This window comes from Lissotriton helveticus, chromosome 9 (genome assembly GCF_964261635.1).
Source record: "Lissotriton helveticus chromosome 9, aLisHel1.1, whole genome shotgun sequence".
NCBI classification, from domain to species: Eukaryota; Metazoa; Chordata; class Amphibia; order Caudata; family Salamandridae; genus Lissotriton; species Lissotriton helveticus.
This window is the reverse complement of record NC_136070.1, coordinates 500,350,200-500,373,367: the sequence shown is the minus strand read 5'-3', so window position 1 is coordinate 500,373,367 and position 23,168 is coordinate 500,350,200. Positions and strand designations below refer to the sequence as shown.

General features: G+C 41.0%; 1 protein-coding gene across 3 annotated transcripts in view; it reads right to left on the bottom strand.

Annotated features, from left to right (window-relative positions):
- The window catches only part of SIX4 (SIX homeobox 4), a 136,756-nt gene that overhangs the window by 20,424 nt on the left and 93,164 nt on the right, over positions 1-23,168 (bottom strand). Inside the window, exon 3 of one of the 3 annotated variants that reach the window (XM_078660339.1) lies at positions 14,826-15,934. The exons of the other annotated variants lie outside the window; for them this stretch is intronic. Within the exon in view, the coding sequence (XP_078516465.1) occupies positions 14,907-15,934 (1,028 nt within the window). The 3' untranslated portion in view covers positions 14,826-14,906. Of the gene's footprint in view, positions 1-14,825; positions 15,935-23,168 lie in introns of those variants that run through there. 3 annotated transcript variants of the gene reach the window in all.

Sequence of the window (23,168 nt, the reverse complement as noted above, 5' to 3'; positions counted from 1 at the left end):
TTTTTTTTAAGTGTGCCAGTGATTCTTGTTGTGCATGGAAAGTTTTGTGGTGATCCGTCAAGGGAGGGAGGCGGGCAAGAAAAAGGGGGAGTGGTCAAAAACGTGTGTTTCACATAGGAATTATAGACACGACTAGAGCCTGAACCACTGAACGGAATTACACCAAATTTGGCAGAAAGATAGCTGTTGTTCCAGAAAGTGATCTTTTTGTAAATTTGTGTAAATCTGTTCAATAGATTGTGAGATATTAAATAAAAAACTAATTTGGCTATCTAGGGGTGCAAAGGCTTTGCAAAGCCTCTCGATGTTGTGCAGAGATCTAATTGGCTGCCAACAAGCTGGATGTATTGGCAGCCATCTTGGAACTCTACTTTATCAGAGTCCCAGATTTTTTTTTTTTTTATAAACAGAAAAGTGAGCAGGGTAGGAATACCCTGACCCCTTACCTCTGGCCAGAGCAAAAAAAAGCATTGTTTCCCCCACTAAAAAGAGAAGGCGGATCCACGACTACAGTGAAAATAAATAATAAACAAGTTGGGCTATAGTGCTTGCTTTGGAAAAAAAAAAAACGGTAGGCCAGGTCCCAGGGGCATTGTTTAAAAAAATAAGAAAAGAGGTGGGTGTATGTGGCCCACTCCTGAGGCTCTTGGAGCCCCAGGGACCACAACCTCCCTGGGTATTTATATAAATGAAAAACAATTTTTTAAAGGAGGGGGGAGGTGCACGGGAACCCTCCTCCTGAGGCCCAATAATTGCCAGGGATCACCACCACCCTGGGACTAAATACCAGTTAATGGGAGACCCCCTGCACCAGGGACAACCACCTTCCTGGGGTCAAATATTTTTTAGATGACAGAAGGAAAGCCGAGCAGACCCCCTCTTGGGCCACATAAGGCCCTGGGGATCACCACCTCCTCAGGTCAGGCCCTGAAAATAAAAATGACTGGGTCTACATGGCCCCTTTTGTGGAGCCATATTTGGCTCTGGGGACAACCAAACTCCAGGTACGGCACCTTCCATGTCCTGGTAGTCCCACCTCCGGGACACAGCTGTTTGCTTTTGCTTGGCAGAAGCTGACAGCTCCCACCAAGCAAAGGCAAACAGTCAGGTTCCTGCGGGCAGAAGCTGGAAGCGAAGATTTTATCTCTTTTCCTGCCCACAAACATGCAGGCAGGGAATGAGATTACACTATTGCTCCTGCATGAAGGGAGCTGCATTTCCAGCAGCACTCTGCATGCAGCAGCGATTCTGGGTCCCGCAGGAGGCAGGGAGCCTGCTGGGACAGCGGGGGCCTTGATGCTTCCCCCGTGGTCCCCAACAGGGGTAACTGGGTGCCAATGCACCCAGGGAGTCGTGGCAGGGCCTGGGGTTGGAGTCCCTGGGGCAGACATCAACCCAGGGAGGGGGGCTGCGCGGCCCCCTCCCCATTTGTTTAAGAGCAGGCCCGGGGGGGGGAATAAACAGCAGAAACGGAGAGATATGGGGAAAAAGCAATAGCATAAACAGAGGGATAAAAACAAAAGTGGCCATTGAGAAAGGGTTCACAAGCTAAGAACAGTCACAATGGAGGGAGTAAGGGAAAAAGTAAGAGTGTCAATGAAGGGAACAGAGAGTGGGTAGGCGGAGAAAAAGTAATAGTAGCAATGGAGTCTGGTGGACAGATATTAAGCAAGAATGGAAGGAGATGGTGAATCGGGGGAAAAGCAACAACAGGTGGATAGAAACTTTATGGAGACGAAAAACAAGCATACCGGGAAGGGAGACGAACATGGAGTAAAAGATATAAATGCATGCTTGGGGAGCGGGTGGAGGATGCGCAAGACCAGGGAGGGTGGGGGCAGAAGTACTCAGGTGAGAGACAACAAAATGGAGCATGGAGGGACAGCAGAACACGGGAGAGAGAAAACGTGTAGCGCTCAGGGTGGGAAGACAAGCGCACCAAGCTGACAGCTGGAAAATACATGCACTCATCGAGTGCTTCATGAAAAAGAAAACACTGTACCTGAAATGCAGACAATGCTGGTAGCATAGAAGGAGACAATCAGAAAAATGGTAAACCGGCTGCATTTGTGGCCTAGTCTCCATGCTCCCATTTCAATGATACCCACACAGCCACTTACAGATCCATACAGCCACTCACATCTACTCCCCAAACAAGAAATCACATACCCACTCAGACCCAAATAGCTACCCACACACCTACTGACAGACCCACTGATTCACACACACAGACCCACCAAGAGATTAATTCACCCTCTCATATATTCACTCAGACTCACTCATAGACCCACTAAGAGACGCATGCACTCACACACCCACTCACTCATGTGCCCACTGACATTCCCAGTCACTAATGCACGCATTCACAGAAACACTCAGACTCACACACCCACTAACAGAGCAACTCAGACACTCACAGACCCACTCAGAGACTCATGTACTCACTCACAGACCCACTCAAACTCAAATACCCACTTACAGACACACTTAGACACTCATGCACTCACTCACAGAATGACACACACTCATGGAGGCACTCTCAAACAAACTCAGACACTGACACCCAGACACAGATCCATTTAGGTACTCATGCACCCACCCAGATAGCCACTCAAGAGACACACGCACACACCCAGTAAGAGACTTATGCAGCAACTCCCAGACACCCACACACCCACTAACAGACCTACTCAGGCATTCTCACACCCACTCAGAGACCTACTGATTTTATGCACTGTATAAAATGTACAGGTTACAGTAAAGAAATAACATTTAAAGAACCTTAGAAATGTACTTTAAAAAATTCAAAGCTTACAGTGAAGTTATAGTTAGAAAATAACTTTTTGAAAAAAGTTGAAATTCACTGGGGGAAAAAAAAAAAAGGTTATAGGGACGTTATAGTTAGGCTTAGATTTCACTCGTACAAAACCATAGAAATTAAGCAATTATAGTTACCTGAGCTAATTATAACTTACGCCCCTGCAATGCACTGCTTATGACCTGGTCAGTGACATCACTAATGATATCACTGATGACATCATCCACAGAACCATATATATATATATATATATATATATATATATATATATATATATATATATATATATATATATATATATATATATTACCTACTGGCGGTCGCCAGTAGGTAGTTATAGTTAGGATCGTTTTCCATAGGAAATCCGCAACATTCTATTGGGAATAACTTTGGCGCCGAATGAGGGATCTGCCTGTAATTTTCCTTAACTTTGCCTCACTGCGCTCCGCTCCTTCCCTGAAAGTTTCGGGGGGATCCGTCAAGCGGGGGCTGAGATAAAAGGGTTGGGTCCCAAAACGTGTTTTCCCAATGTTAATTTCCATAGGGCGGTTGGACTCACTTTTAGCCCGAACGGCTGAATGGATTTCCACCAAACTTGGCAAAATTGTAGGGACTGGTACCCCGATGTGCCTTTGCTATGTCTCAAGATATATGATCCAGTGGTTTTTACAAAAATTAACTTTGAAAAAATATATATTGGGCTACATTGGGCTATATATATGTTAGAGCCCAAATGTAGCCCAATGTAGCCCAAAGATAGCCACCAGAGACAAAAAAAACAAATGTAGCCCAAATATCAGCCAGATGTAGCCCAACTATAGCCCAATGACAGAATGTCCCAGAGTGTTCTAAAGAACAACTAGAGCACTAACAGTCTTACTTATTACAAAAGTATGGCACACCTGAAGTCATCTTGATTGGAATAAAGTGTTAACACTTAAAACATTTAATTTGCAAAGGAACAAAATGAGGGGGTTCATTTTGCCATAGAAATTATGATTAGTGCTGAAGAAAGAAAAATCAGGGCACATTTTGAGTGACTTCTCAAATCCTCTTATATTTCATTAAAAAAATTCTGATATGCAGTCTCACAAGATGGCCACCAGAGACAAAAGAGCCCAAATGTAGCCCAAATATCAGCCGGATGTAGCCCAACTATAGCCCAATGACAGAATGTCCCAGAGTGTTCTAAAGAACAACTAGAACACTAACAGTCTTACTTATGACAAAAGTATGGCACACCTGAAGTCATCTTGATTGGAATAAAGTGGTAACACTTAATACATTTAATTTGAAACGGAACAAAATGAGGGGTTTCATTTTGCCATTTAAAATATATATATATATATATATATATATATATATATATATATATATATATATATATATATATATATATATATATATATATATTCACTGAAAAAACCATGGGTTTCACACCAGTTATAGTTAGGAATTAGCATTAAAAAAAACTATTAAATTCACAGAAAAAACCATAGGTTTCACACCAGTTATAGTTAGGTGGAAATTTTACTCGCATAAAACCATTGAAATTCCCACGTTATAGTTAGTTGGACTCACTATAACTTGCGCGTGCAATGCACTGCTGATGACGTCACATATTACATCACTCATGACATGGTCAGTGACATCACTCATGACATCACTGATGACATCTCAAATGACATCACTGATTACATCATCCAGTGAATGTGTATCTTTCTGAAAAATATTTTTTTATATATATGTATATCTAAAGGTTGATGGAAGAATAAATGGGTAAATAAATGTCTAAATGGATGTTTTTTTGTGTAAAATTGATTGGTTAACTGACTTATTAAATGTATCTTAGTGAATACATATATTAGCGAGTAATATTTAAATATTTAAATGTCTGTATCTGTGTCTCACTATGTGTATAAGTGGCTGCATGGGTTGGTGAGTAGCTACATGAGTGTGTATATGGGTTATTAGTTGTTTTTTTTTAGTATCAGTATCAGTGTCTCTATGATTCGGTGGGGAATATTACTTAGAGCACAGATGCATGAATGAGTGACTCACTATTTGTATGTATTTTTAAGACAGCATGTGTGCAAGACTGTATGGGTGGATGATTGTGTGTATGGGTGGGTTAGTGAGTATGTGTTTTTATAATTGATTGTTTAAGAGAGTAAATATGTTTCAGTTTCTGTAGAAGTATGTGTAGTGGTGTGTATATAGCAGTATAATCAAGTAAATGTTTTTTGATAGTTTATTTGCATGTGTGAATTTGTGTGTGAGTAACTATATGGATGAGTATTAGTGTGTAACAGGATGTATAGGTGTATGAGTACATATGATGAGTAAGTACATGCATGAGTGACTATATAGAACTGTTGGTGAATGAGTGGATGTGTATGTAGATGTTGGAATTACCTAATAAGTTTTTGTACTTGGTATTGGTTTCTCCTTTTTTAAGAAAATGTTAGTTTCTATTTTTGAATGTGTGTGTCAAAGGTTATTTTATGCTGATAGGAGGTCTGCCACTTTGTCACAAGGATGTTGTCATGAGTGATGTCATGAGTGATGTCACTGACCATGTCATGAGGGATGTAATATGTGACGTCATCAGCAGTGCATTGCACGTGCAAGTTATAGTGAGTCCAACTAACTATAACGTGGGAATTTCAATGGTTTTATGCGAGTAAAATTTCCACCTAACTATAACTGGTGTGAAACCTATATATATATATATATATATATATATATATATATATATATATATATATATATATATATATATATATCCCACCCACATACCCATACATAAATCCATAAAATACTCCCACAACCACTCACTCATCCAGTCACTCACACACCCACTCACACATACAGCCACTCACACAACCAGTCACTCATCCATACAGCTACTCATACAACCAGTCACTCACCCGTGCAGCCAGCCACATAGCCACACACCCATACAGCTACTCACACACCCACTTACCTATACAGACACACACACCCACCCACTCACTCATCCAAACAGCCTCTCAACACAGCCATCCACTCATGCACTTGCACCCCTCACAGCTACTTACACACCCATTCACACATCCATACAAGCACTCACATTCACTGACTCACCCATACAGCCACTTACACACCCACTAACTCACTCATAAAGCCATTCACACACCCACTCACTCACCAATACAACCACTCAGACACCCACCCACACATAGATACACAGTCACTCACATAATGTATATTAGAAATAGTATCACTCAATAGTATCACTCATTAGTGGTACACCAAGTATACTAACTTAACTTTTGTAGTAGCTTACTTTGTATGTTTAACAATCAATACGTATACTCACTAGATGGTGTCATCAGTGATGTAATTTGAGATGTCAGTGATATCACTGACCATGTCATGAGTGATGTAATATGTGAGCTCATAAGCAATGCATTGCGTGGCGTAAGTTATAGTTAGCTCAGGTAATTATAACTGCTGAATTTCTGTGGTTTAGGACAAGTGAAATCTGAGCCCAACTGTAACGTCCCTGCAACCGTTGAGATATATATAACGTTGTCGTCCTTCACGACCTGTGATATGGCGTTGTCGTCCTTCACGACCTGTGATTCGGCGGCACAAAAACTTATCATACGCCATCCTCCGTGAGTATCACCCTTTTATTATTTTTTCATTTTTCACAAAGTTCCGAAAGTAACCTTCATTTAAAGTGCAAGATAAGCAAACAAATCATCTCCCAGGGCGACACGTTTCAGCTTGCCCCTTCTACTGGGCCTCAAGTTACACCACAGTAAGGCTGAGCAACTCTTTTTGAATGTCTGTTTGCTCTTTTCATGTCCAGTTGAGCACTGGCATTTAAACACTTCTACCAACATAACTCATATACCCCTACATGACACACAGTACCATGAATTATTTTTCTTTTGTAATCCAACTTATTTCAAGCTCCCCTATTTTATCATTCCATTGAACGTTTAAACACAATCATTATAGTAGCATTCCTATTCACTATGAAGACTCCCACATTGTATATGTGTTCTGTTTTTTGCCTTTCGTTCAAGTGATTCGTGCTTAACTACTCCCAGTTATTTTACTTCTTCCAATCATTCTGTTCTCTTTTTTGTTATTCTTTTTAACTAATGTGTTGCACATAATATACTAAAGCCAGCACCCAATGATGATGTTTGTACTACAAAGGGAAGAAACTGGACTTATGCATTTCACTAAAGGAGTGTCATTTTGCATTGTTCTCTATGAAGTGGCATGTGCTACAGTACTCTTATGTTTTAAGTAAAGTGCTAAATATTCTTACAAATCAATCTAGTGCACATAACATGGTAATGGCAGCACCTAATGAGTTGCTAGTGCATACAATAGGTAAGAAAGAAGGCTTGCTCAATTCATTGATGGGATATATTGCCCTACTCTCCATAAAGTGACATGTGCTACAGTACTCGTTGACATTTTCTAAATCAGCTTTTCCATATTTTCAATCCATTTTTTTTGCGTACCGATCTATTGCACATGATCTAGTATAATAATCCTCAATAAAGTGCTAATACTTACTCAGGCTGTAATGAATCCATTACAGTGCTAGTGCATACAACGGTCATAGATGTTCTAGTCACTTCAAAATTCATAGTTGAAATCCCACACATTGTTGAGTTTTATGATCAATCTACTGCCCATAACCTGAAGTGAAGATCCTCAATAAGGTGCTAATGCCTATACATGATGTAATAATTTAAATAAAGTGCTAGTGCATACACTGGTCATAAAACCCTCCCCATTATAATCAATTCAAAAGGTTCAAAGTACGTGCCCTACACTTTAGAAAAGTATCTTATATGGGATATCTTCTTTCCACTCCATAATCTGTGAGTGAGTTGAAATATATACTTTTGTACAGTAATTCATATGACCACGACTACAGCACAAGCATTATCCAAATTTAATATTCTATGCCTCAAGATAGAGTTCTCTCTAAGATTCAGCCACCAATTTGAATATATGAACTTCTCTTTGTATATTAGGATTCATTACAAGTTGAGAGGAGGGGGAATCACCTCCATCTGAATTACTTCGAATTATTAAAGATGTACATGGAGCTCTGCATCTGTGTTATGGCCCTTTGGGACCTCTGTGCACTTCGAGATGATCAATTTTGACTCCTCTTTCTTCAATTCCCTCTCCTTGTTCCCTCCTCTAGCATCATTTGGTATATGTTTAATCTCAAAGTATTCAAATCCTTTCAGGGAGCGATTGTGTTCACTTTCAAAGTGGTTAGCCATGGGGTAACTCCTATCTCCATTTCTAACGGCATGCGTTGTAATATTTGTAGTTTCAGTTTCTTAATGGTGCTACCCACATAATTGTTGTTGCAGCTGCAGTTTAATGTGTACACTACGAACTCAGTCTCGCATGCGATTCTACCCTGTATGGTCCTTTCTCCATCCAATGTTGTGTAGGTTTTTTGATTAATTCCAAACTGACATGCTCAGCAAGAGCCACATTTTGTGAAGCCCCTTCTGTAACTTGTTAGCCAATTCCTGTCTCCGATTGGTTTCAAATGGCTTCTTGTTAAACTATGATAGATGGATGGAGATAGAATAAATATATATATATTTATTTTTTTCACAGAAAAAAAACAGGTTTCATGGACGTTATAGTTCGGAATTAGCATTTTAAAAACCTTAGAAATTCACGAAAAAAACACAGGTTAGAGGGACGTTAGTCTAACATTTCACTCACAGAAAACCAGAGAAGTTCAGCAGTTATAGTTAGCCCCCGCAATGTACTGCTTATGACCTCACATATTATATCACTCACAACATGGTCAGTGACATCACTGATACATCTCACATGACAGTGGGATGGCTGAGAGGTGGCTGCAGGCCAAGCCCCCTTTCTCCACCACTCTGTAAACGCGCTCCTGGCATTCTCTTGGTAGGGGGATGACGTCCCCTTGCCTCTTGAGGGTCCCTGAGGGCCAACTTTACCTCCAGTAAGCCCCACACAGCTGGATTGCTCAGAGGTGGTCAGAGGCCACGCCCCATTTTTACAACACTCTGTAAACGTGTCCCCTGGCGCACTGCTGCTTGGAGGATGAAGTCCTGAGGTCCTTAGGACTCAAGGGGGCCTCATCACCACACCAGCAGTCCACCAAAAGGTGCGTTTGCAGAGTGGTGTAAAAAGGGGCATGGCCTCGGACCACCTCTCAGCAATCCCACTATGTAGGGATTACTGGAGGTAACAGGTGGGCTAGTTGCCCCCAAGGATCCTCTGCATCGAAGGGGACTTCTTCCCCCAACCAAGAGCGCGCCAGGAGGTGTGTTTGTAGAGTAATGGAGAAAGGGGGCGGGTACTCCGGTGAGTTGCTGGCTTCCTTTTTTCTATTTTTAGAAGGTTGCTGTGTGCCCGCCCCATCCTTTGAACATTTTGGGCCCGGGGACCCCAACCCCCAGGGCCATTCCTTTAAAAAAAAATTCTTTTAAAGGAAGGGGGCTATGCTCCCGCCATTCCATAGCAAACTGCAATGTCCCGGGTGCTGGAGCCAGGGGCTGGTGATCCCCAGGGCCATGGATGGCTCCTTGAGGGGGGCCGTGCTGGCCCCCTCCCACCTTCTCTTAGCCACAGGGAGGTTGTGGTCCCCAGGGCCGGTGCTCCGCAGTAGACCCCCCGCATGAACATGATTTGTGCCCCAGGGAGGTTGTGGTCCCTGGGGCTATGAGGGTGGGCTTGAGTCCCCCCACACTTCATTTTTGAAGATAGCCCCGGGGAGGTGGCGGTCCCTGGGGCTGCGGGGGGCCACCTGGCCCCCTGCTTTAATTGAATATAGACCCAGGGAGGTGGCGGTCCCCGGGACTGTGTGGGGGATAGAAGCCCCTATGCCATTTTCTTTATAAAAAAAGCCCCGGGGGGTGGCGTTCCCCAGAGCTGGGGGGCAGCATGGCCCCCTGCATTTAATGACTAAAGCCCTGTGTAGGTGGTGGTCCCGAGGGTTGCGTGGGGGGCAGCAGCCCCCCACACATTTTGTTTTTATATAAAGTCCCAGGGAGTTGGCAGTCCCCGGGCTGGGGGGGGCCCGCGTGGCCCCCACATCCCTTCAACATAGCCCTGGGGCGGTGGTTGTCCCTGGGGCTGCGGGGGCTCTCACATATATTTCGATGATTGCCCCCGGGGACTTGGCCCACCTGGGGGCTTAAAGAAAACAAAGGGCGGAAGGCCACGTTTTTTTTTTTTTGCGGGATTCGCAGACCCAGTGCGACTGCCAAAAATTGGAAAAAAAACAATGCTTTTTTTGGCCCTAGGGCTCCCTGTGGGACCCTTTGAACAGGCCTAGGGGGTCAGCGTGTTAGACCCTGCCCCCTTTTCTGGTTTATAATCCTTTTTTACCTTTTTTCTTGTGACTCGGTTCAACAGAGTCACAAGATGGCTGTCAACACTTCCTGGTTGGAACTGCTAGTAGCCAATCAGATCGCTTCCTGTTGATTTATGGATGTCTGAGAAATGTTTACATTTCTCAGCAACTACTGAACGGATCTACACCAGTTAACAAATAGAGTGATTTCTGGACCAAGAGCTACCTTTTTGTCAAATTTGGTGTAATTCTGTTCAACAGTTCGGACTGTAGCTGTGTTTTCTATTAAAATTAACGAGGAGAAAACGCATTTTGGGCCCCCCTTTTTCTCGGCCCCAGCTTGACAAATCACCCCGAACTGCGCCAAAGATATTGGCAAAAGAAAAAATGCTTTTGAATAGAGAACAGAAACAAGGTCCTAACTATTCCTACTGGTGACCGCCAGTAGATAATATATGAGAGAGAGGGGATGTCGATCATACATAGCCAAAACACTGTCTTGTATTCTTTGAATCCAGTTATTGACCTTCCTCTAAATCAAACACTAATTAGAATGAGTGTCAACTATTAACACAATTCTCATGATGCGCCCTTGTTCACAAATCACTGCTTTTGGGAGCACTACATTTTTTACTTGTTTTGGGTGTTTTTTGCAGCTTCAGCTTTGAGTTGCAACTTCTTATGGTACATAGTGACCTACACAATCTCATCATTACCTTCAGTCCATCACTTACAATTGAACAAGAATAACCCAGGCAAAATGGTATTTCCCTCAAAAACAAATGTCGAACTAAGTCAAGGAAGATTAGGTCTTGCAGCTTTGCCAATCAATTTGTGCATGTGGATTTTCCCACCTGCCACCCTTAAACTAAGAAATGACTGGACTGTGTTAAACTAATATATGCTAATGATACTTTGGGAAAGAACACCAATTGACTTAAAACATTGTAGAAGATTTTTGATAAGTGACAGAGTGAATCACTGAAAAATAGATCATAATAATGATTGAGGCAAGACAACATTTATTTGATTTGAGGGAGTACAGTTGGAAAGGTTTACAACCGATCATATATAAGGCAAAGTCATCACTTACCTTAAGCTAAAAAGCACTCCTTTTGGAGTGAAGTATTAGGCTATGGATGAAAATATTTAGCTTATTCTATGGAGGTTATAATTTAGCTCCGGACATCAAAGCCTACAAAGTGAATGGCATCCTTAGTTATGCTTCACTAGTGCATAAGGTTGGTCAAATAAAATCCACATCGTATTCAATATCAATTAGGAGCATCAAACAACTCCCATTCATTGTAGATATTACAGCGGCTGAGAAATTTGAAATTCCCTGAGCTAGTTTGTGAATAAATCTTTTGTTTATCTTATGAAAGCAAGAAAATAATCAAATTCTTTACTTCATCTAGTTTGGTACGTAATTACTTTGGGATAATGTTTACACTGTAATATTTATTAGTCATATTTTGAAAACTTGCTTCATAAATACAATCTGCCACAATACGGTACTAGGAGAATGTCAATATTAAAATTACCCTCATCATTAAAAACTTTTTTAATTAATTCTAGCGCATCAGAGGCTAATTTTGTTAATAACTTTTATAGTTGTTCCACTGGCCCTCCAGTTTTTTCTTGATACTTCAAATTAGAAATGAAGAGTAAGGTTTGGAATGACTTGCTTCATTTTAGTTTACTGCAGGTTCCTGTTCTCTTGATTTAAATCGGGTTGGTAAGAAAATCCAAGTAATTTAAGAGTTCATAGACAATGTGTAGACTGTTCATTTTGTCAGGTCTATTGGGCTGTGGAAATCTGATAATGATAGATCCCCTTTTAGGAGTTTATTATTTGCACTGATAATTAGGTTTAGATGGACAGGTTAATAAACACTAAAATACAGTAAACATTTTAAATCACCATTTTTACCAAAGCAGACGTTGCTTGTTCATTTGAGAAAAATGATGGTGCTTATCATAGGATTCGTTTGGAAAGGGTTGACTAACGGTTTTAGATTTCTACCCTTTCAGGTCCACTGTCACTGGGCTATTTTGCAATTTAAGAATTGTAAAACCAACAGTTCTAATTTTCTCTTTAAAGGAACCCAAATTCAATTTTAATAAATCAAAAAATATCTATGTTTAAACTTTCTAACTGTTTAGATTAAAAATAAATCCTCTATATTTAAACCTGGAATAATCCAGATTCCTACATGCCATAAACTTTATAAGAAATATTCAAAATACATGAAATTACCCAACGATGACATTTTTCATATAACTTTAATTACCATATTAGCAATGCATTAGCCACTTATGGCCTGATTCAGATCTTGGTGGACAGGTTACTCCATCACAAAGGTGACAGACATCCTGTCCACCGAAATATAAATAACGTAGCAATTAATAGGATTTATATTTTCAGCTTACGGGTTGGGTTACCCGTCACCGTCGTGACAGAGTAACCTGTCCCCCAAGATCTAAATCAGACCCTTAATTTCAAAATAGGCTTGTAATACCCAACACCAAATAAAGGCTTAAGTAAACTTCCATATTTTCTCTGAAAACTCTCAATTATAGGTTTCCGGGCCATTTGCATTGTATTAATCCAAGAATAACAGTTAACACACTGAAAGACTGAACACTGCTAATATTTTAGAAAACCCTGCATGACTGTTTAGTGGGATGGTTTAGGACATTTTTATCCATTGCTGCAATAGCTTCTTTATTTGCTGTATGATGTACTTTTGATTCTGCATGAACTCCTACAGAAACCTAGATATTGTGTTAGGAAAATAGGGATGTACTCACCATTAATTGACATCAGTGAACACAAGCGCCTGGCACTGACCGACGCACAGCTAAAACAGTCATCCTGCTGCACTCCAGTAACCTTGCCTTAGGCTCCTTCACATCAGTGGCGTAGATTATTTTTTTTCATCCTGTATCACAATATCTTTCAGTTCAAACCAGAAAATCAACTTAAGTTCTGGAAGTCTTTGACTCCACTAAATAGTTTGTGTCTCATTATTGCAGATTGAGATTATTAAATCACATAATGACACACAAACAGGTTTCTCTTTTTCCTGTGGACAAAATTACCTAAAAGATATGTACCCCTTCATATGCAGTCATCCTACAGAGTCTACATATGCAGAGCTTCAAACATTAGATTTGAGAGATCACTGGTGTTTAGTATGCCTGAATAGAATTTGCGTAATTTCTTTACATAAATTGCCTAAACAATTACTTGAAATTATGTGTTATTCCACTAAATGATGGATTAAGCTTTTTTGCAATATCTTTTCATTGGAAAATGTGTCTTTGTGTGCTTTTGGCACAAGGACACATTTTGCACAAAACGGAGTAAAATCCTGCTTGACACAAAAATCCACTACCATTTGGCTCATAAATGAAAGGTCACCAGAGCCTAGTCTAGAGGCAACTCTTCAAGACACTCTCCACTCTATGTTGTCTTGTTTTGTCAAAAAGGAAGCTTTTATATCCTCCTTATATGCGGTGATGTGTGATTCATCTCACCCAGGAGCTTGAATTACCCACTCCTGTGAAATTCTTTGGCTGAAGGGTGAGGTGGGCAACTGTCTTCTAAGGAGACCCCAGTGTTACATGAAGGTGCAGTTCAAACAGGTACATTACTGTTGTGATTAGAAGGTTACATGCCATATTTATGTCGAAAATTGACAGATCTCTACATCTCCAGTTATTATCCTTTGCTCACTTTTTATTTCACTGTTTTATAATCTAGGATAGTTCAGTAATACATAATTTGCATTTTTTTGTATTAAGTTTCAAAAAAGGTTTATGCAAACAGATGAGTCTCTTGCATGAATTAACCTAGGATAAATAGTAAAATTGCGGGCAAAGTCAGTGCCAATCACAATGTCAGCTTTATTCAAAATACTGCTCCTCTCAGAAGAAGCGTCCACCAGACTTTCCTAATGAGCCTAGACAGCCTGGGACTCTAGTTGATAAGCTAGGCACAGCAAAAGATAGGAAAATTAAAAGGTGGGTTTATGGAACAGAACAATGAAGGAAAACTGGTTTGCCAGCGGAGCAGATGTTTTCCCGCTCAACCTATCAACAGGGTCATTTTTAGGGAAGGGACCTAGATAGGCTGCCCCATCTAGAGGGAGCAAATGCAATGCTAGAAACACCAATCTCTGCAGATCTACACAAATCTCCTTTGAGTTTTAGAGAAACCGACAGGTCTGCCCCCTTTTATATGAACAAATAAAAGGTGTAAGCATACCTGGGGCTACAAATCCACTACCATAAACTGCCATGTCACCCCTTAGTCTGGTGTGCAGGGTAAAACCTATTGAAGGCACCAACTTACTAATGGGAAACAGGGTATAACATTGAACCCCACTATACAACGTGGCGCACCTCCAATGGCTACACTGACCTTCTGTTGTGCCACAACACAGAATCAAGGCCAGACTAAGAAACATTGTGTAATAGTAACATAGTTCTTTCAATGCCAGCATTCAGTTGGCCTGGAACCAATAAAAAAATATCCTATGAATCCTGCAACTAATGAGGTTTTCAAATCAACTACAACTAGATTTTGCAACTGAATTCAATTTAAAAATACGCCCACAACAGTTTATCAAATCTATATTTAATGCAAAAGAGCACAAAAGTCTGCCAAAGCGGAAAAACTGTAATGCCCAAGCAAGATGATAATCAGCTCTCTGGTTGAACTCTTCCACTTGCTGCTGTTTCCTCAGAAGCGGCTATGGGTGCACAATGGGGAGAATCTATTTGAGTAGGCAAAAACGGAGAGGCCAGCCTTTCAGTATCTTGTGGTCTCTCAGCAGATCTGTCAATTGCTGGCATTTTAGATTCAACTTCCCTTGAAGCTTGATGAGCTGAAAGAAGTGGACCAACAGACTTTTCAAGTACCTCTAATATTCGACCTAAAACTTGACCAACATTGATCATCTCTTTGTGAAGGCCTTGCAAGCCAGAAGCCATAGTGCTGTGAAGGCCATGTAAACTCTTTAATCGCTCATCAATGTGTGTCATCTGACTCATAAACTGCTCATGCTGATGTCTTTGAGCTTCTGTTCTCTTTTGCTCCAGTTCCAAAAGATCAGTCATACCAAAACGACATGAAGTGCGAGAAGGTCGAGATGAATTTCGCTTCTTCCTTCTACTTACTCTTGAACCCAGTCTTGAAGTGGAAGAAACTGGAGACTGTGCAAGAACAAAAGAGTCTAGAGATGAATAGGATACACTGCTGTCAGAAGTAGAGGAAAGGTCTTCTAAAGTGGAGTTTCTGGTTGATGGCATGCAATGAGCTTTTACATAATTGGTGTTAGACTGAGCGCTTCTGCTCAAATCAAACATCACATGTGGGCTGCTCGAAGTCCTAGTGTCCCGATTTGTTAGCTGAGAATTTTGAACTTCAGACATTGACAAATGTAGGCTAGGAGGATTTGAGGTTTTTGATTGTGTCCTAATAGAGTCATAAGAGATAGAAGTTTTAGAGACTAGGGATGGGTGGCTGGTGTATTGCTTTGAAGAGGCTAGTTTCATTTTCTTCTCATTTGGAATCTCTGAACAGACCATTTTTGGTGTGCTTACTGTAAACTCATTTGATCGCAGAGATGTAATGAAATCTGGAGACTTGGCAAAATCTTTCCTGTTTAGCATATGAGATTGCTTTGGACATGAATCAATTCCGGCTGATGACACTGATCTTTTTATACCTATGAAAATGAACACAAAAAGATTTCTAAGTTAATACTGTAAGACATGTACTTACAACATAGTTGCATGTCCCATACACTTACTTGCAGAGTCAGAAGAAATCACGACTGTGGTCCTGGACCTTGTAGACATCTGGGCTACTGCAGAAGACCAGGAGAAGATAACTGGACCATCTGTGACTGCAGAAAAATGCTGTCACTCACTTGACCTCACCCAGAAACACGATATTGCCAACATACTCTAAAGGGTGAAAGTTAGGGGGGGAAAAGTGTGGGAATCTCATTAGAGTAAGTTAAGAGTAAGTGTATTCTATATTGTAAAATTATTATGTTGGTAAACCGAAGTATTGAAATAAAAAAGTATGTAATCAGCAATCATTTAAGAGTCTGAGTGGACTAGTGTTTTCTTACCTTGATTTTTGTTTCACTGATCCTTAAAGCAGATTTCAATTGGTGCCAAGTTCAAATGATGCTCTCTAGCATCCATTTTCTTTCCCGGAGGCGAGGACAAATATGTGCATGCCAGTTCTCTTTGAGTCCCTATTTTACTCTTGCATTTCCCCATAGTCTTCTTAATGGTCTTCTTCTCGTTGGATTCATCCTATGAAATCAGTCTTGCAGTAGCCCAAAATGTATACAATGATCCAGGTCCACATCAGTAACCACTCTACAAAAAGTCCCTTCTTTGAAGCTTTGAAATTAAGCAACTCTTCACATGTGCATTTATTTTGAAATGTACAAAGAAAACCTGGACTAATGTTCTTTTGTCTTAAATCTATCATCAATACAATGTCTCTCGTCTTAAAACCAAAAGAGAAACACGTTTTGAAACACTTTTCAGTCTCAATAAGGCGAACCATTGGAGAGGTTTGAAAGACTGTGGATCTAAATTTCAGTCAACCCCTCACTTCAAATGCAAATAAACGAGTCAGACAATCACAACTGTGTGGCAGTCGCATATCGAGCAAAAAGACAAAATGTGTTAGGTGGATCACTTTTTCTATACCCGTGGGAAGAAAAATGCAGAATAAATAGGTCTTCAACGAACAAGACAAATGTGTTTTTTCTTTTTACAGGATGGTCTGGAAACAGTAAGTCCGTACTCACTGCCATAATAACTCAAACATATATTCAAATAACTATGGTTCACTTGGAATAGCATCAACCAACAAAGAATGAAGCTATACAAATACATTACAGCACATATTAATTTCATAGGTTCCATCTTCAAAGAAATCACGGATGTCGTCAGTCACATCTGGACAAAGATTGCCAATGCGTCTCTGTCACAAGGCATGTTTCCGGAGTGCCTAAAAGCTGCCCAGGTAACACCCATTTTAAAAAAGCCTACCGCAGATAGGTCTGACCTTAACAACTTCCACCCTATTTCTAACATCCCCACTCTAGCCAAACTCCTAGAAAAATGCGTCCAATCTCAACTCTGTGCTCACATCGAGAATTTCCATCTCCTGGACCAACATCAATCTGGCATTCGGAGTGGGCAGAGCACCGAATCGGCTCTCACGCACGCTATGGATGACATTTTAAAAATGCTTGTCCAAAATGAATCTTGCCTCCTTATCCTTCTTGACCTTTCATCTGCGTTTGACACGGTTAATCATGACAACCTCATATCCATTATGAAGCACAGGATGGGGCTTTCTGGATCGGGGCCAACTATACCTTGGCCCCACTAAGGGCCTCACTGAATGCTGCGGCTCAATTGGGTACAGGTACCAAAAGAAATGCGCACATCTCCCCAGTCTTAAAATCCCTAAATTGGTTACATTATAAAGCAAGAATTCAGCTAAAGATTGCCTGCCTGTCTCACAAAGCCCTCCATTTCAAAACCCCCAGTTATCCAGCGCAAAAGCTAGAATTATCCGGAGGGCGTAGACCTTCTAGGAGTGCTAACTCTCTCCTCCTGAAACCACAGATCTTTCGCAAAAAGAGAACAATGTCACCAAGCTTTCTCCGGCTCTGTGCCGAAGGTCTAGAACTCTCTCTCACCGGAAATATGCAGAATCTCCTCCAAGGTTGCATTCAAATTGGAAGACAAAAGATGCCTTGTGAACAAGTTCTTACCTTAAAAGTGTCTTGGATCCTCTGCTCCAATGCATTGGACTTACACCCCAAGCCCTGCGCTGGGTGCTATTCTTCCTTTACTACTCATTTGCTCCCCTCCTAGTTCGCTAAGTACCAGTTTATATCTTGTTCTTTGTTGTCCTCTTTCGATTGTAACCTTTTGTTTGGTATGCCTATTTGATTTGTTTAGGTTATCTCTTTTCATGCCTGTACTTCAACTGTTACCGTCCTTTCCCTCAAATTGTAAAGCGCTCCGATATCCTTTGGGATCATGTTTGCGCTATATAAAACTTTATAAATAAATAAAATAAATAAGCTTAACACCTAAACAACCCAAAGAAACATATATACACCCAAGGAAACCAATAATGAAGCCCAATTAACCTCTAATATGATAACAATGACCACTGGAGAATTTCTAATAAGAGTTTATACAACAAGTAATTGAATATTTGTCATAAATGAATGTGATCAAAAAAACATTTGGAGAGCAACACAAGAAATCATAATATACCCTATACAGAGCAATTGGCTACCATGGATTCAACAAAAGAACACAATTAATTAAATCTGACAATAAATCAGATTGGATTACATAATCGAAAAAATTATTCAGCAGTCCATATTACATGAGTACAGACCGACGATGTTTCAGCCCAAAGGTAAACCTGACCAGGTCCATCAGGACAAAGTGTAGCACAAACAAAGGTATCAGTACAATTTTTAACAATTTGAAAGTAATTTCTTGTGTTCAAAATCTTTTTTGGGTTAAATTATTTTGTGACTAATATTCAATTACTTTACTCATTAGAAATTATCCAGTGGTCATTGGCCACAGCAAAAATTAAAGAATATAAAAAAATATATATTTGATGACATAGTGGGCACAGGTCACATGAAATGTAGCTGCACGCAAGTGTTGCAGAGGGTGTGAAAAAGACTCAGCAGCACCTGCATGCACTATTGATGGAATCCACTGTTGTTGTGCACCAGGAGGGTCCATTAGGGTATATGGCGCCCACCAACTAAAAACCGGAGACCATGCGTATTTTAGAGGCATTGTTTAATCACCAAGTAGTATTATAAAATGGGATAAAGTTTCCCCTTCTGCACATTATAAAGATATTCCAAGTCACCAAGGAGTTCCTAGACCATAAAGGGGAGCAAAGAAGGAGGACAGGTACAACATCCTCCTTCCTACAAACATCTTAAAACCTTGGGCCAGAAAATCAAAAGTGTTACACAATGCAGCACAGCAAATAAAGCTGCTGCGCTGATTCGTGTGAAAAGGAGAGATGAGAAAGGCACCATATCTACAGAAGTATGGGACTCTTCTCCTCTCCCCCAAGTGCCAAAGCGCAATCAGGTTGCTGAGTGCCATGCACACACATTTGCACCATTGTGCATGAGTCTTGCATATAATGTTGCACTGGAAGGGCATCTTTCCAGTACAAAATACTATGTTTAGACTAACTTTAAAACTTTTTCCACTTCAGAAGTATGCTGTGCAGTGCAGCACACATGCAAAGTGGGAACAGTTAGGACAAATAAAAGCATTTCTCATTTTTAACGCCTATTTCAAAGTGGTATTTTTTTGGCACAAACCCTACATACTATTGTTAGTAAGTAGGGTTTTGCATCATAAAACATGGGTAGTTGCATAGAACACCCACGCAATTCCACCTTTGCAGAGCAGCACACATGAGATGAGGGAAGAGTTAAAAGAAATAAAAGTATTTCTCCTTTTTAGGTCGAGCTGGTAAACTGCATCCAAAGGATGCAGGTGTCCAGCTGGAGACCTAATGTTGTCTGTCTCGAGGGGAGGAAGGACAAGATGGTGTTACGAGCTTGAAAGCGGCCGGATTTGGGTGCGCGAACGCGCACGTCGCCTCCGTCCACGCGTGCGCACACAGCCAGCCACCACACGCGCGCGCTGCTTACTTTCACTTTACATCCCCCCACCAGTCATCGGATCTTTTTACACACGCATGCATGCATACATACACACGCATGCATGCATGCATGCATACATACATACATACATACACATACACACACACACACACACACACACAGACACACAGACACACAGACACACAGACACACGCGCACACACAGACACACTCTCACACACATACACACACGCGCGCGCGCGCACGTCCCCCCCCCTCCCTCACACCCCACTCACCGAGTTCTTTTCGTGTGTCCCTCTCTCCTTCGGCAGGCAGCAGCAGGCAGCGGGTCATCCTCAGCAGCAGGCAGGGCTCTCCACGAGCACGGGAGCCCCGCTAGCTGACACGCAAATCTTCCGGCAATCTTCCGGCTGACGGGCACAGGAGCGCTTCAGCACAGGAGCGCGGGGTAGGCTCCCTTCTGCTTCCTGTCTTTTTGCGGCCCCGCCCCCGTCCCAACACAGGTTGCCTGGCTTCCTGTACAAGCTGGGCTGCGGCGGTGAGTTTTTATTGTACTTGTTACCTTCATGACGTGTCCACTCAATGTTTCTAGACTCAGTGGGAACACATGCAACTTGTCAGAGCCTTTCAGTACTTCCCTCATTCTGATCGATCTCGCTTCGCTTCACAGGCGATGCAGAAACACCCCTGAACTTTTCCTCTTGTCACTTGCTTCAACAGTGCTTCTAAAGATCAGTCAGCTCACCGCCTCATTACTTTGCTGCAATATATCATTCCCCTGAACATCTGTGCACATCTGTTCCCTCCACTGCAGGATGTTGGCTTCCCACGCTTTCAATCCATCACATCGCTCTGTTTTCTGATTATGACTGTGCTCAGTGTCTGCATATTTTCACCATTTCTACACGTTTATACGAGCCCAACATTTTCAAATCTTTGGCCCAGAATTGCTACCCACCTGACGCTTTCCGCATTTGCATGCGTCAAGGGCTTAAACATTTGATAAAGTCATTCGCTCTAATGTTTTGATGTTTTTTCGTATATCTTAGAGTGAAACTCCAATAAACGAAAAGCCCTGTAATAGGATTGAGAGCTTAAAAGTTTACTTTGTTTATACAAGATTATGACAGTCTTCCTTTATCATCGCCCCAGTTCAATGTAACCATCAAATCGACCATTGTTAAATAAACCCTTCACTGCACTATACATTGAGAAGATAAGGTATTTGAAGCCCATTAACGCTGTCACGTTTTCGATCCTGATAATTCTGTTGTGTCAAGATATGGGGAATAGATTCTTTAGAAAGTCGAGTGCCTGGTAGATCTATTGCTAACTATGTTCGGATGTTTTCAGTGACCATTGTGCGTCAGTTGCATTTTCTCACACCACATGCTGCAAGTGTGTTATTATTGTGTCCACCTTCAGGGCTACAGGAATCGACCCAGAGATGCTGGGATTCGATCTGCTAGCTCCTTTTACAACTTCAGTTCTGCCTTCTCTTAAGTCCCTCTTGTACAATCACAGGCGAAGTGTTCTAGTATTGTCTTTGGGCACTTACCAAAACATATTGGTGGATGATATAACCGTGATATTTCTTTAAAGGGTATTTTTGATATTCAGTGAGTTATTGTAACTACTAATGAAAGCTTGTTGGAGACTGAAGCCTGCGCGTAAATAACAAAATCACACTGTTTATGAGCGGTTTGCAAACCAAAAAATACTTCCTAGGGAAAATATAGCCTGCTAGTCTCCGGCCGAGCCAGCACTCGAACAGTTTTCGAAGTGCACGTAAAGGCAACTGGGAACCTTTCCAGGAGGGCCATGTGTGTTTAAAACCTATGTCGGAAGCCAATTCAATTAGTTTACATACACTTGCTTTGTAAATGCAAAGGGACTCTCCGCCTCGCCTTGAGGTTATATTGCAAATACATGCATTGCAAGAAATGTGTCTGACTCATTGTAATGATAGTAAAGAGTAGGAGAGCGAGTAAAGATTGGAGGAATTCACGTTCTGTTTTTTTCAAGATGAGAACTAAAGGCAAGTGTTACTGTGATCCAGTTTAATGGGATTAATTAAAGTGGTGGCATCTTCTTCCTAATGGTGATGAAAGAGACACGTAAGGTGGGAGATGCCACTTAGGGAAGAAAATGACAACTTCAATTTTTCTTTTACCGTAGCCGTTTTGTGCTGATGTAAAATGTCTGCCACAATTAAGTCATTAAACTTAGTCGCTCAGTGCATTTCCGGTGTGATATGGTCACTCATCGAAGTCAGTGTTTTCCAAACTGAATTGCTACTCGCCTTTTTGGTAGGTAGTGAAAGTACAAGACATACATAAAGATGCCTTTAAACTCTGTATTTAATTCGTTACATTTGCTGCACTTCAAAGATCGGTCAAATGACAGGATATGTCTTCTGATAAATTGCTGATCTAACACATTGTTGTTTATAAACTCTAACTTTGCAATATGAGAAAGAAAAGTAAGGTAAAATATGTGACAATCTTGCTGAAGTACAGAGAATGTGAACAGAAAGGCTGTATGATTATTGTAGTGCAACAACATTTAAATACCTCTAAATGAACTGCTCGCGTTCAGAATCAAGCACGTTTTTTTTCTAGTTCTGCAGTGTGATGGTAGCAAATATTTTAATCGGATCAAAGCAAAGCAAGACTTGGTGATGCACTAATGATAAAAATCCACTGAAACCCAATTTCCACACATTAGCATGTGTGTGCAATATAGTTTAATCAGTCAAACTATGTCTACAAATTTAGTGGCTATTTCAATAGAAAATGTGTGGTCTGAAAATAACGTTGTGCTGCCGCTCAATGCTTTTGTTACATTTAAAAATATTGCCTGCCTCATAGCCATTAAAGATAGGTGGTTCACAAAAGTTTGTCGTTCTGAAAAGTGGGTTGTGGTTCTAAAGTTTGTAAGGCACTGGTCTGAACGCATCCTCATATACGGCTAGTGACTTCGTTGTTGAACTCTCACTATTGTTTGGGAAACTTGAAAATGGCATTAAAAATAAATATGGATCAAGAAAATGTAATTTGAAGGCTCTACTCTAAGAAATGCATTAATTACATTAAGTTGCAAGGTGTTATTCAATGTTACCACAGTACAATATAATTTGAGAAATCTCTGTTTATTACCTTGCAAGTTCCATGCTCTGTCACTTTTCTGAAGAGAATAGTGGCCCTTGCTTAAGATATTTTGTACATCGCAGGTTT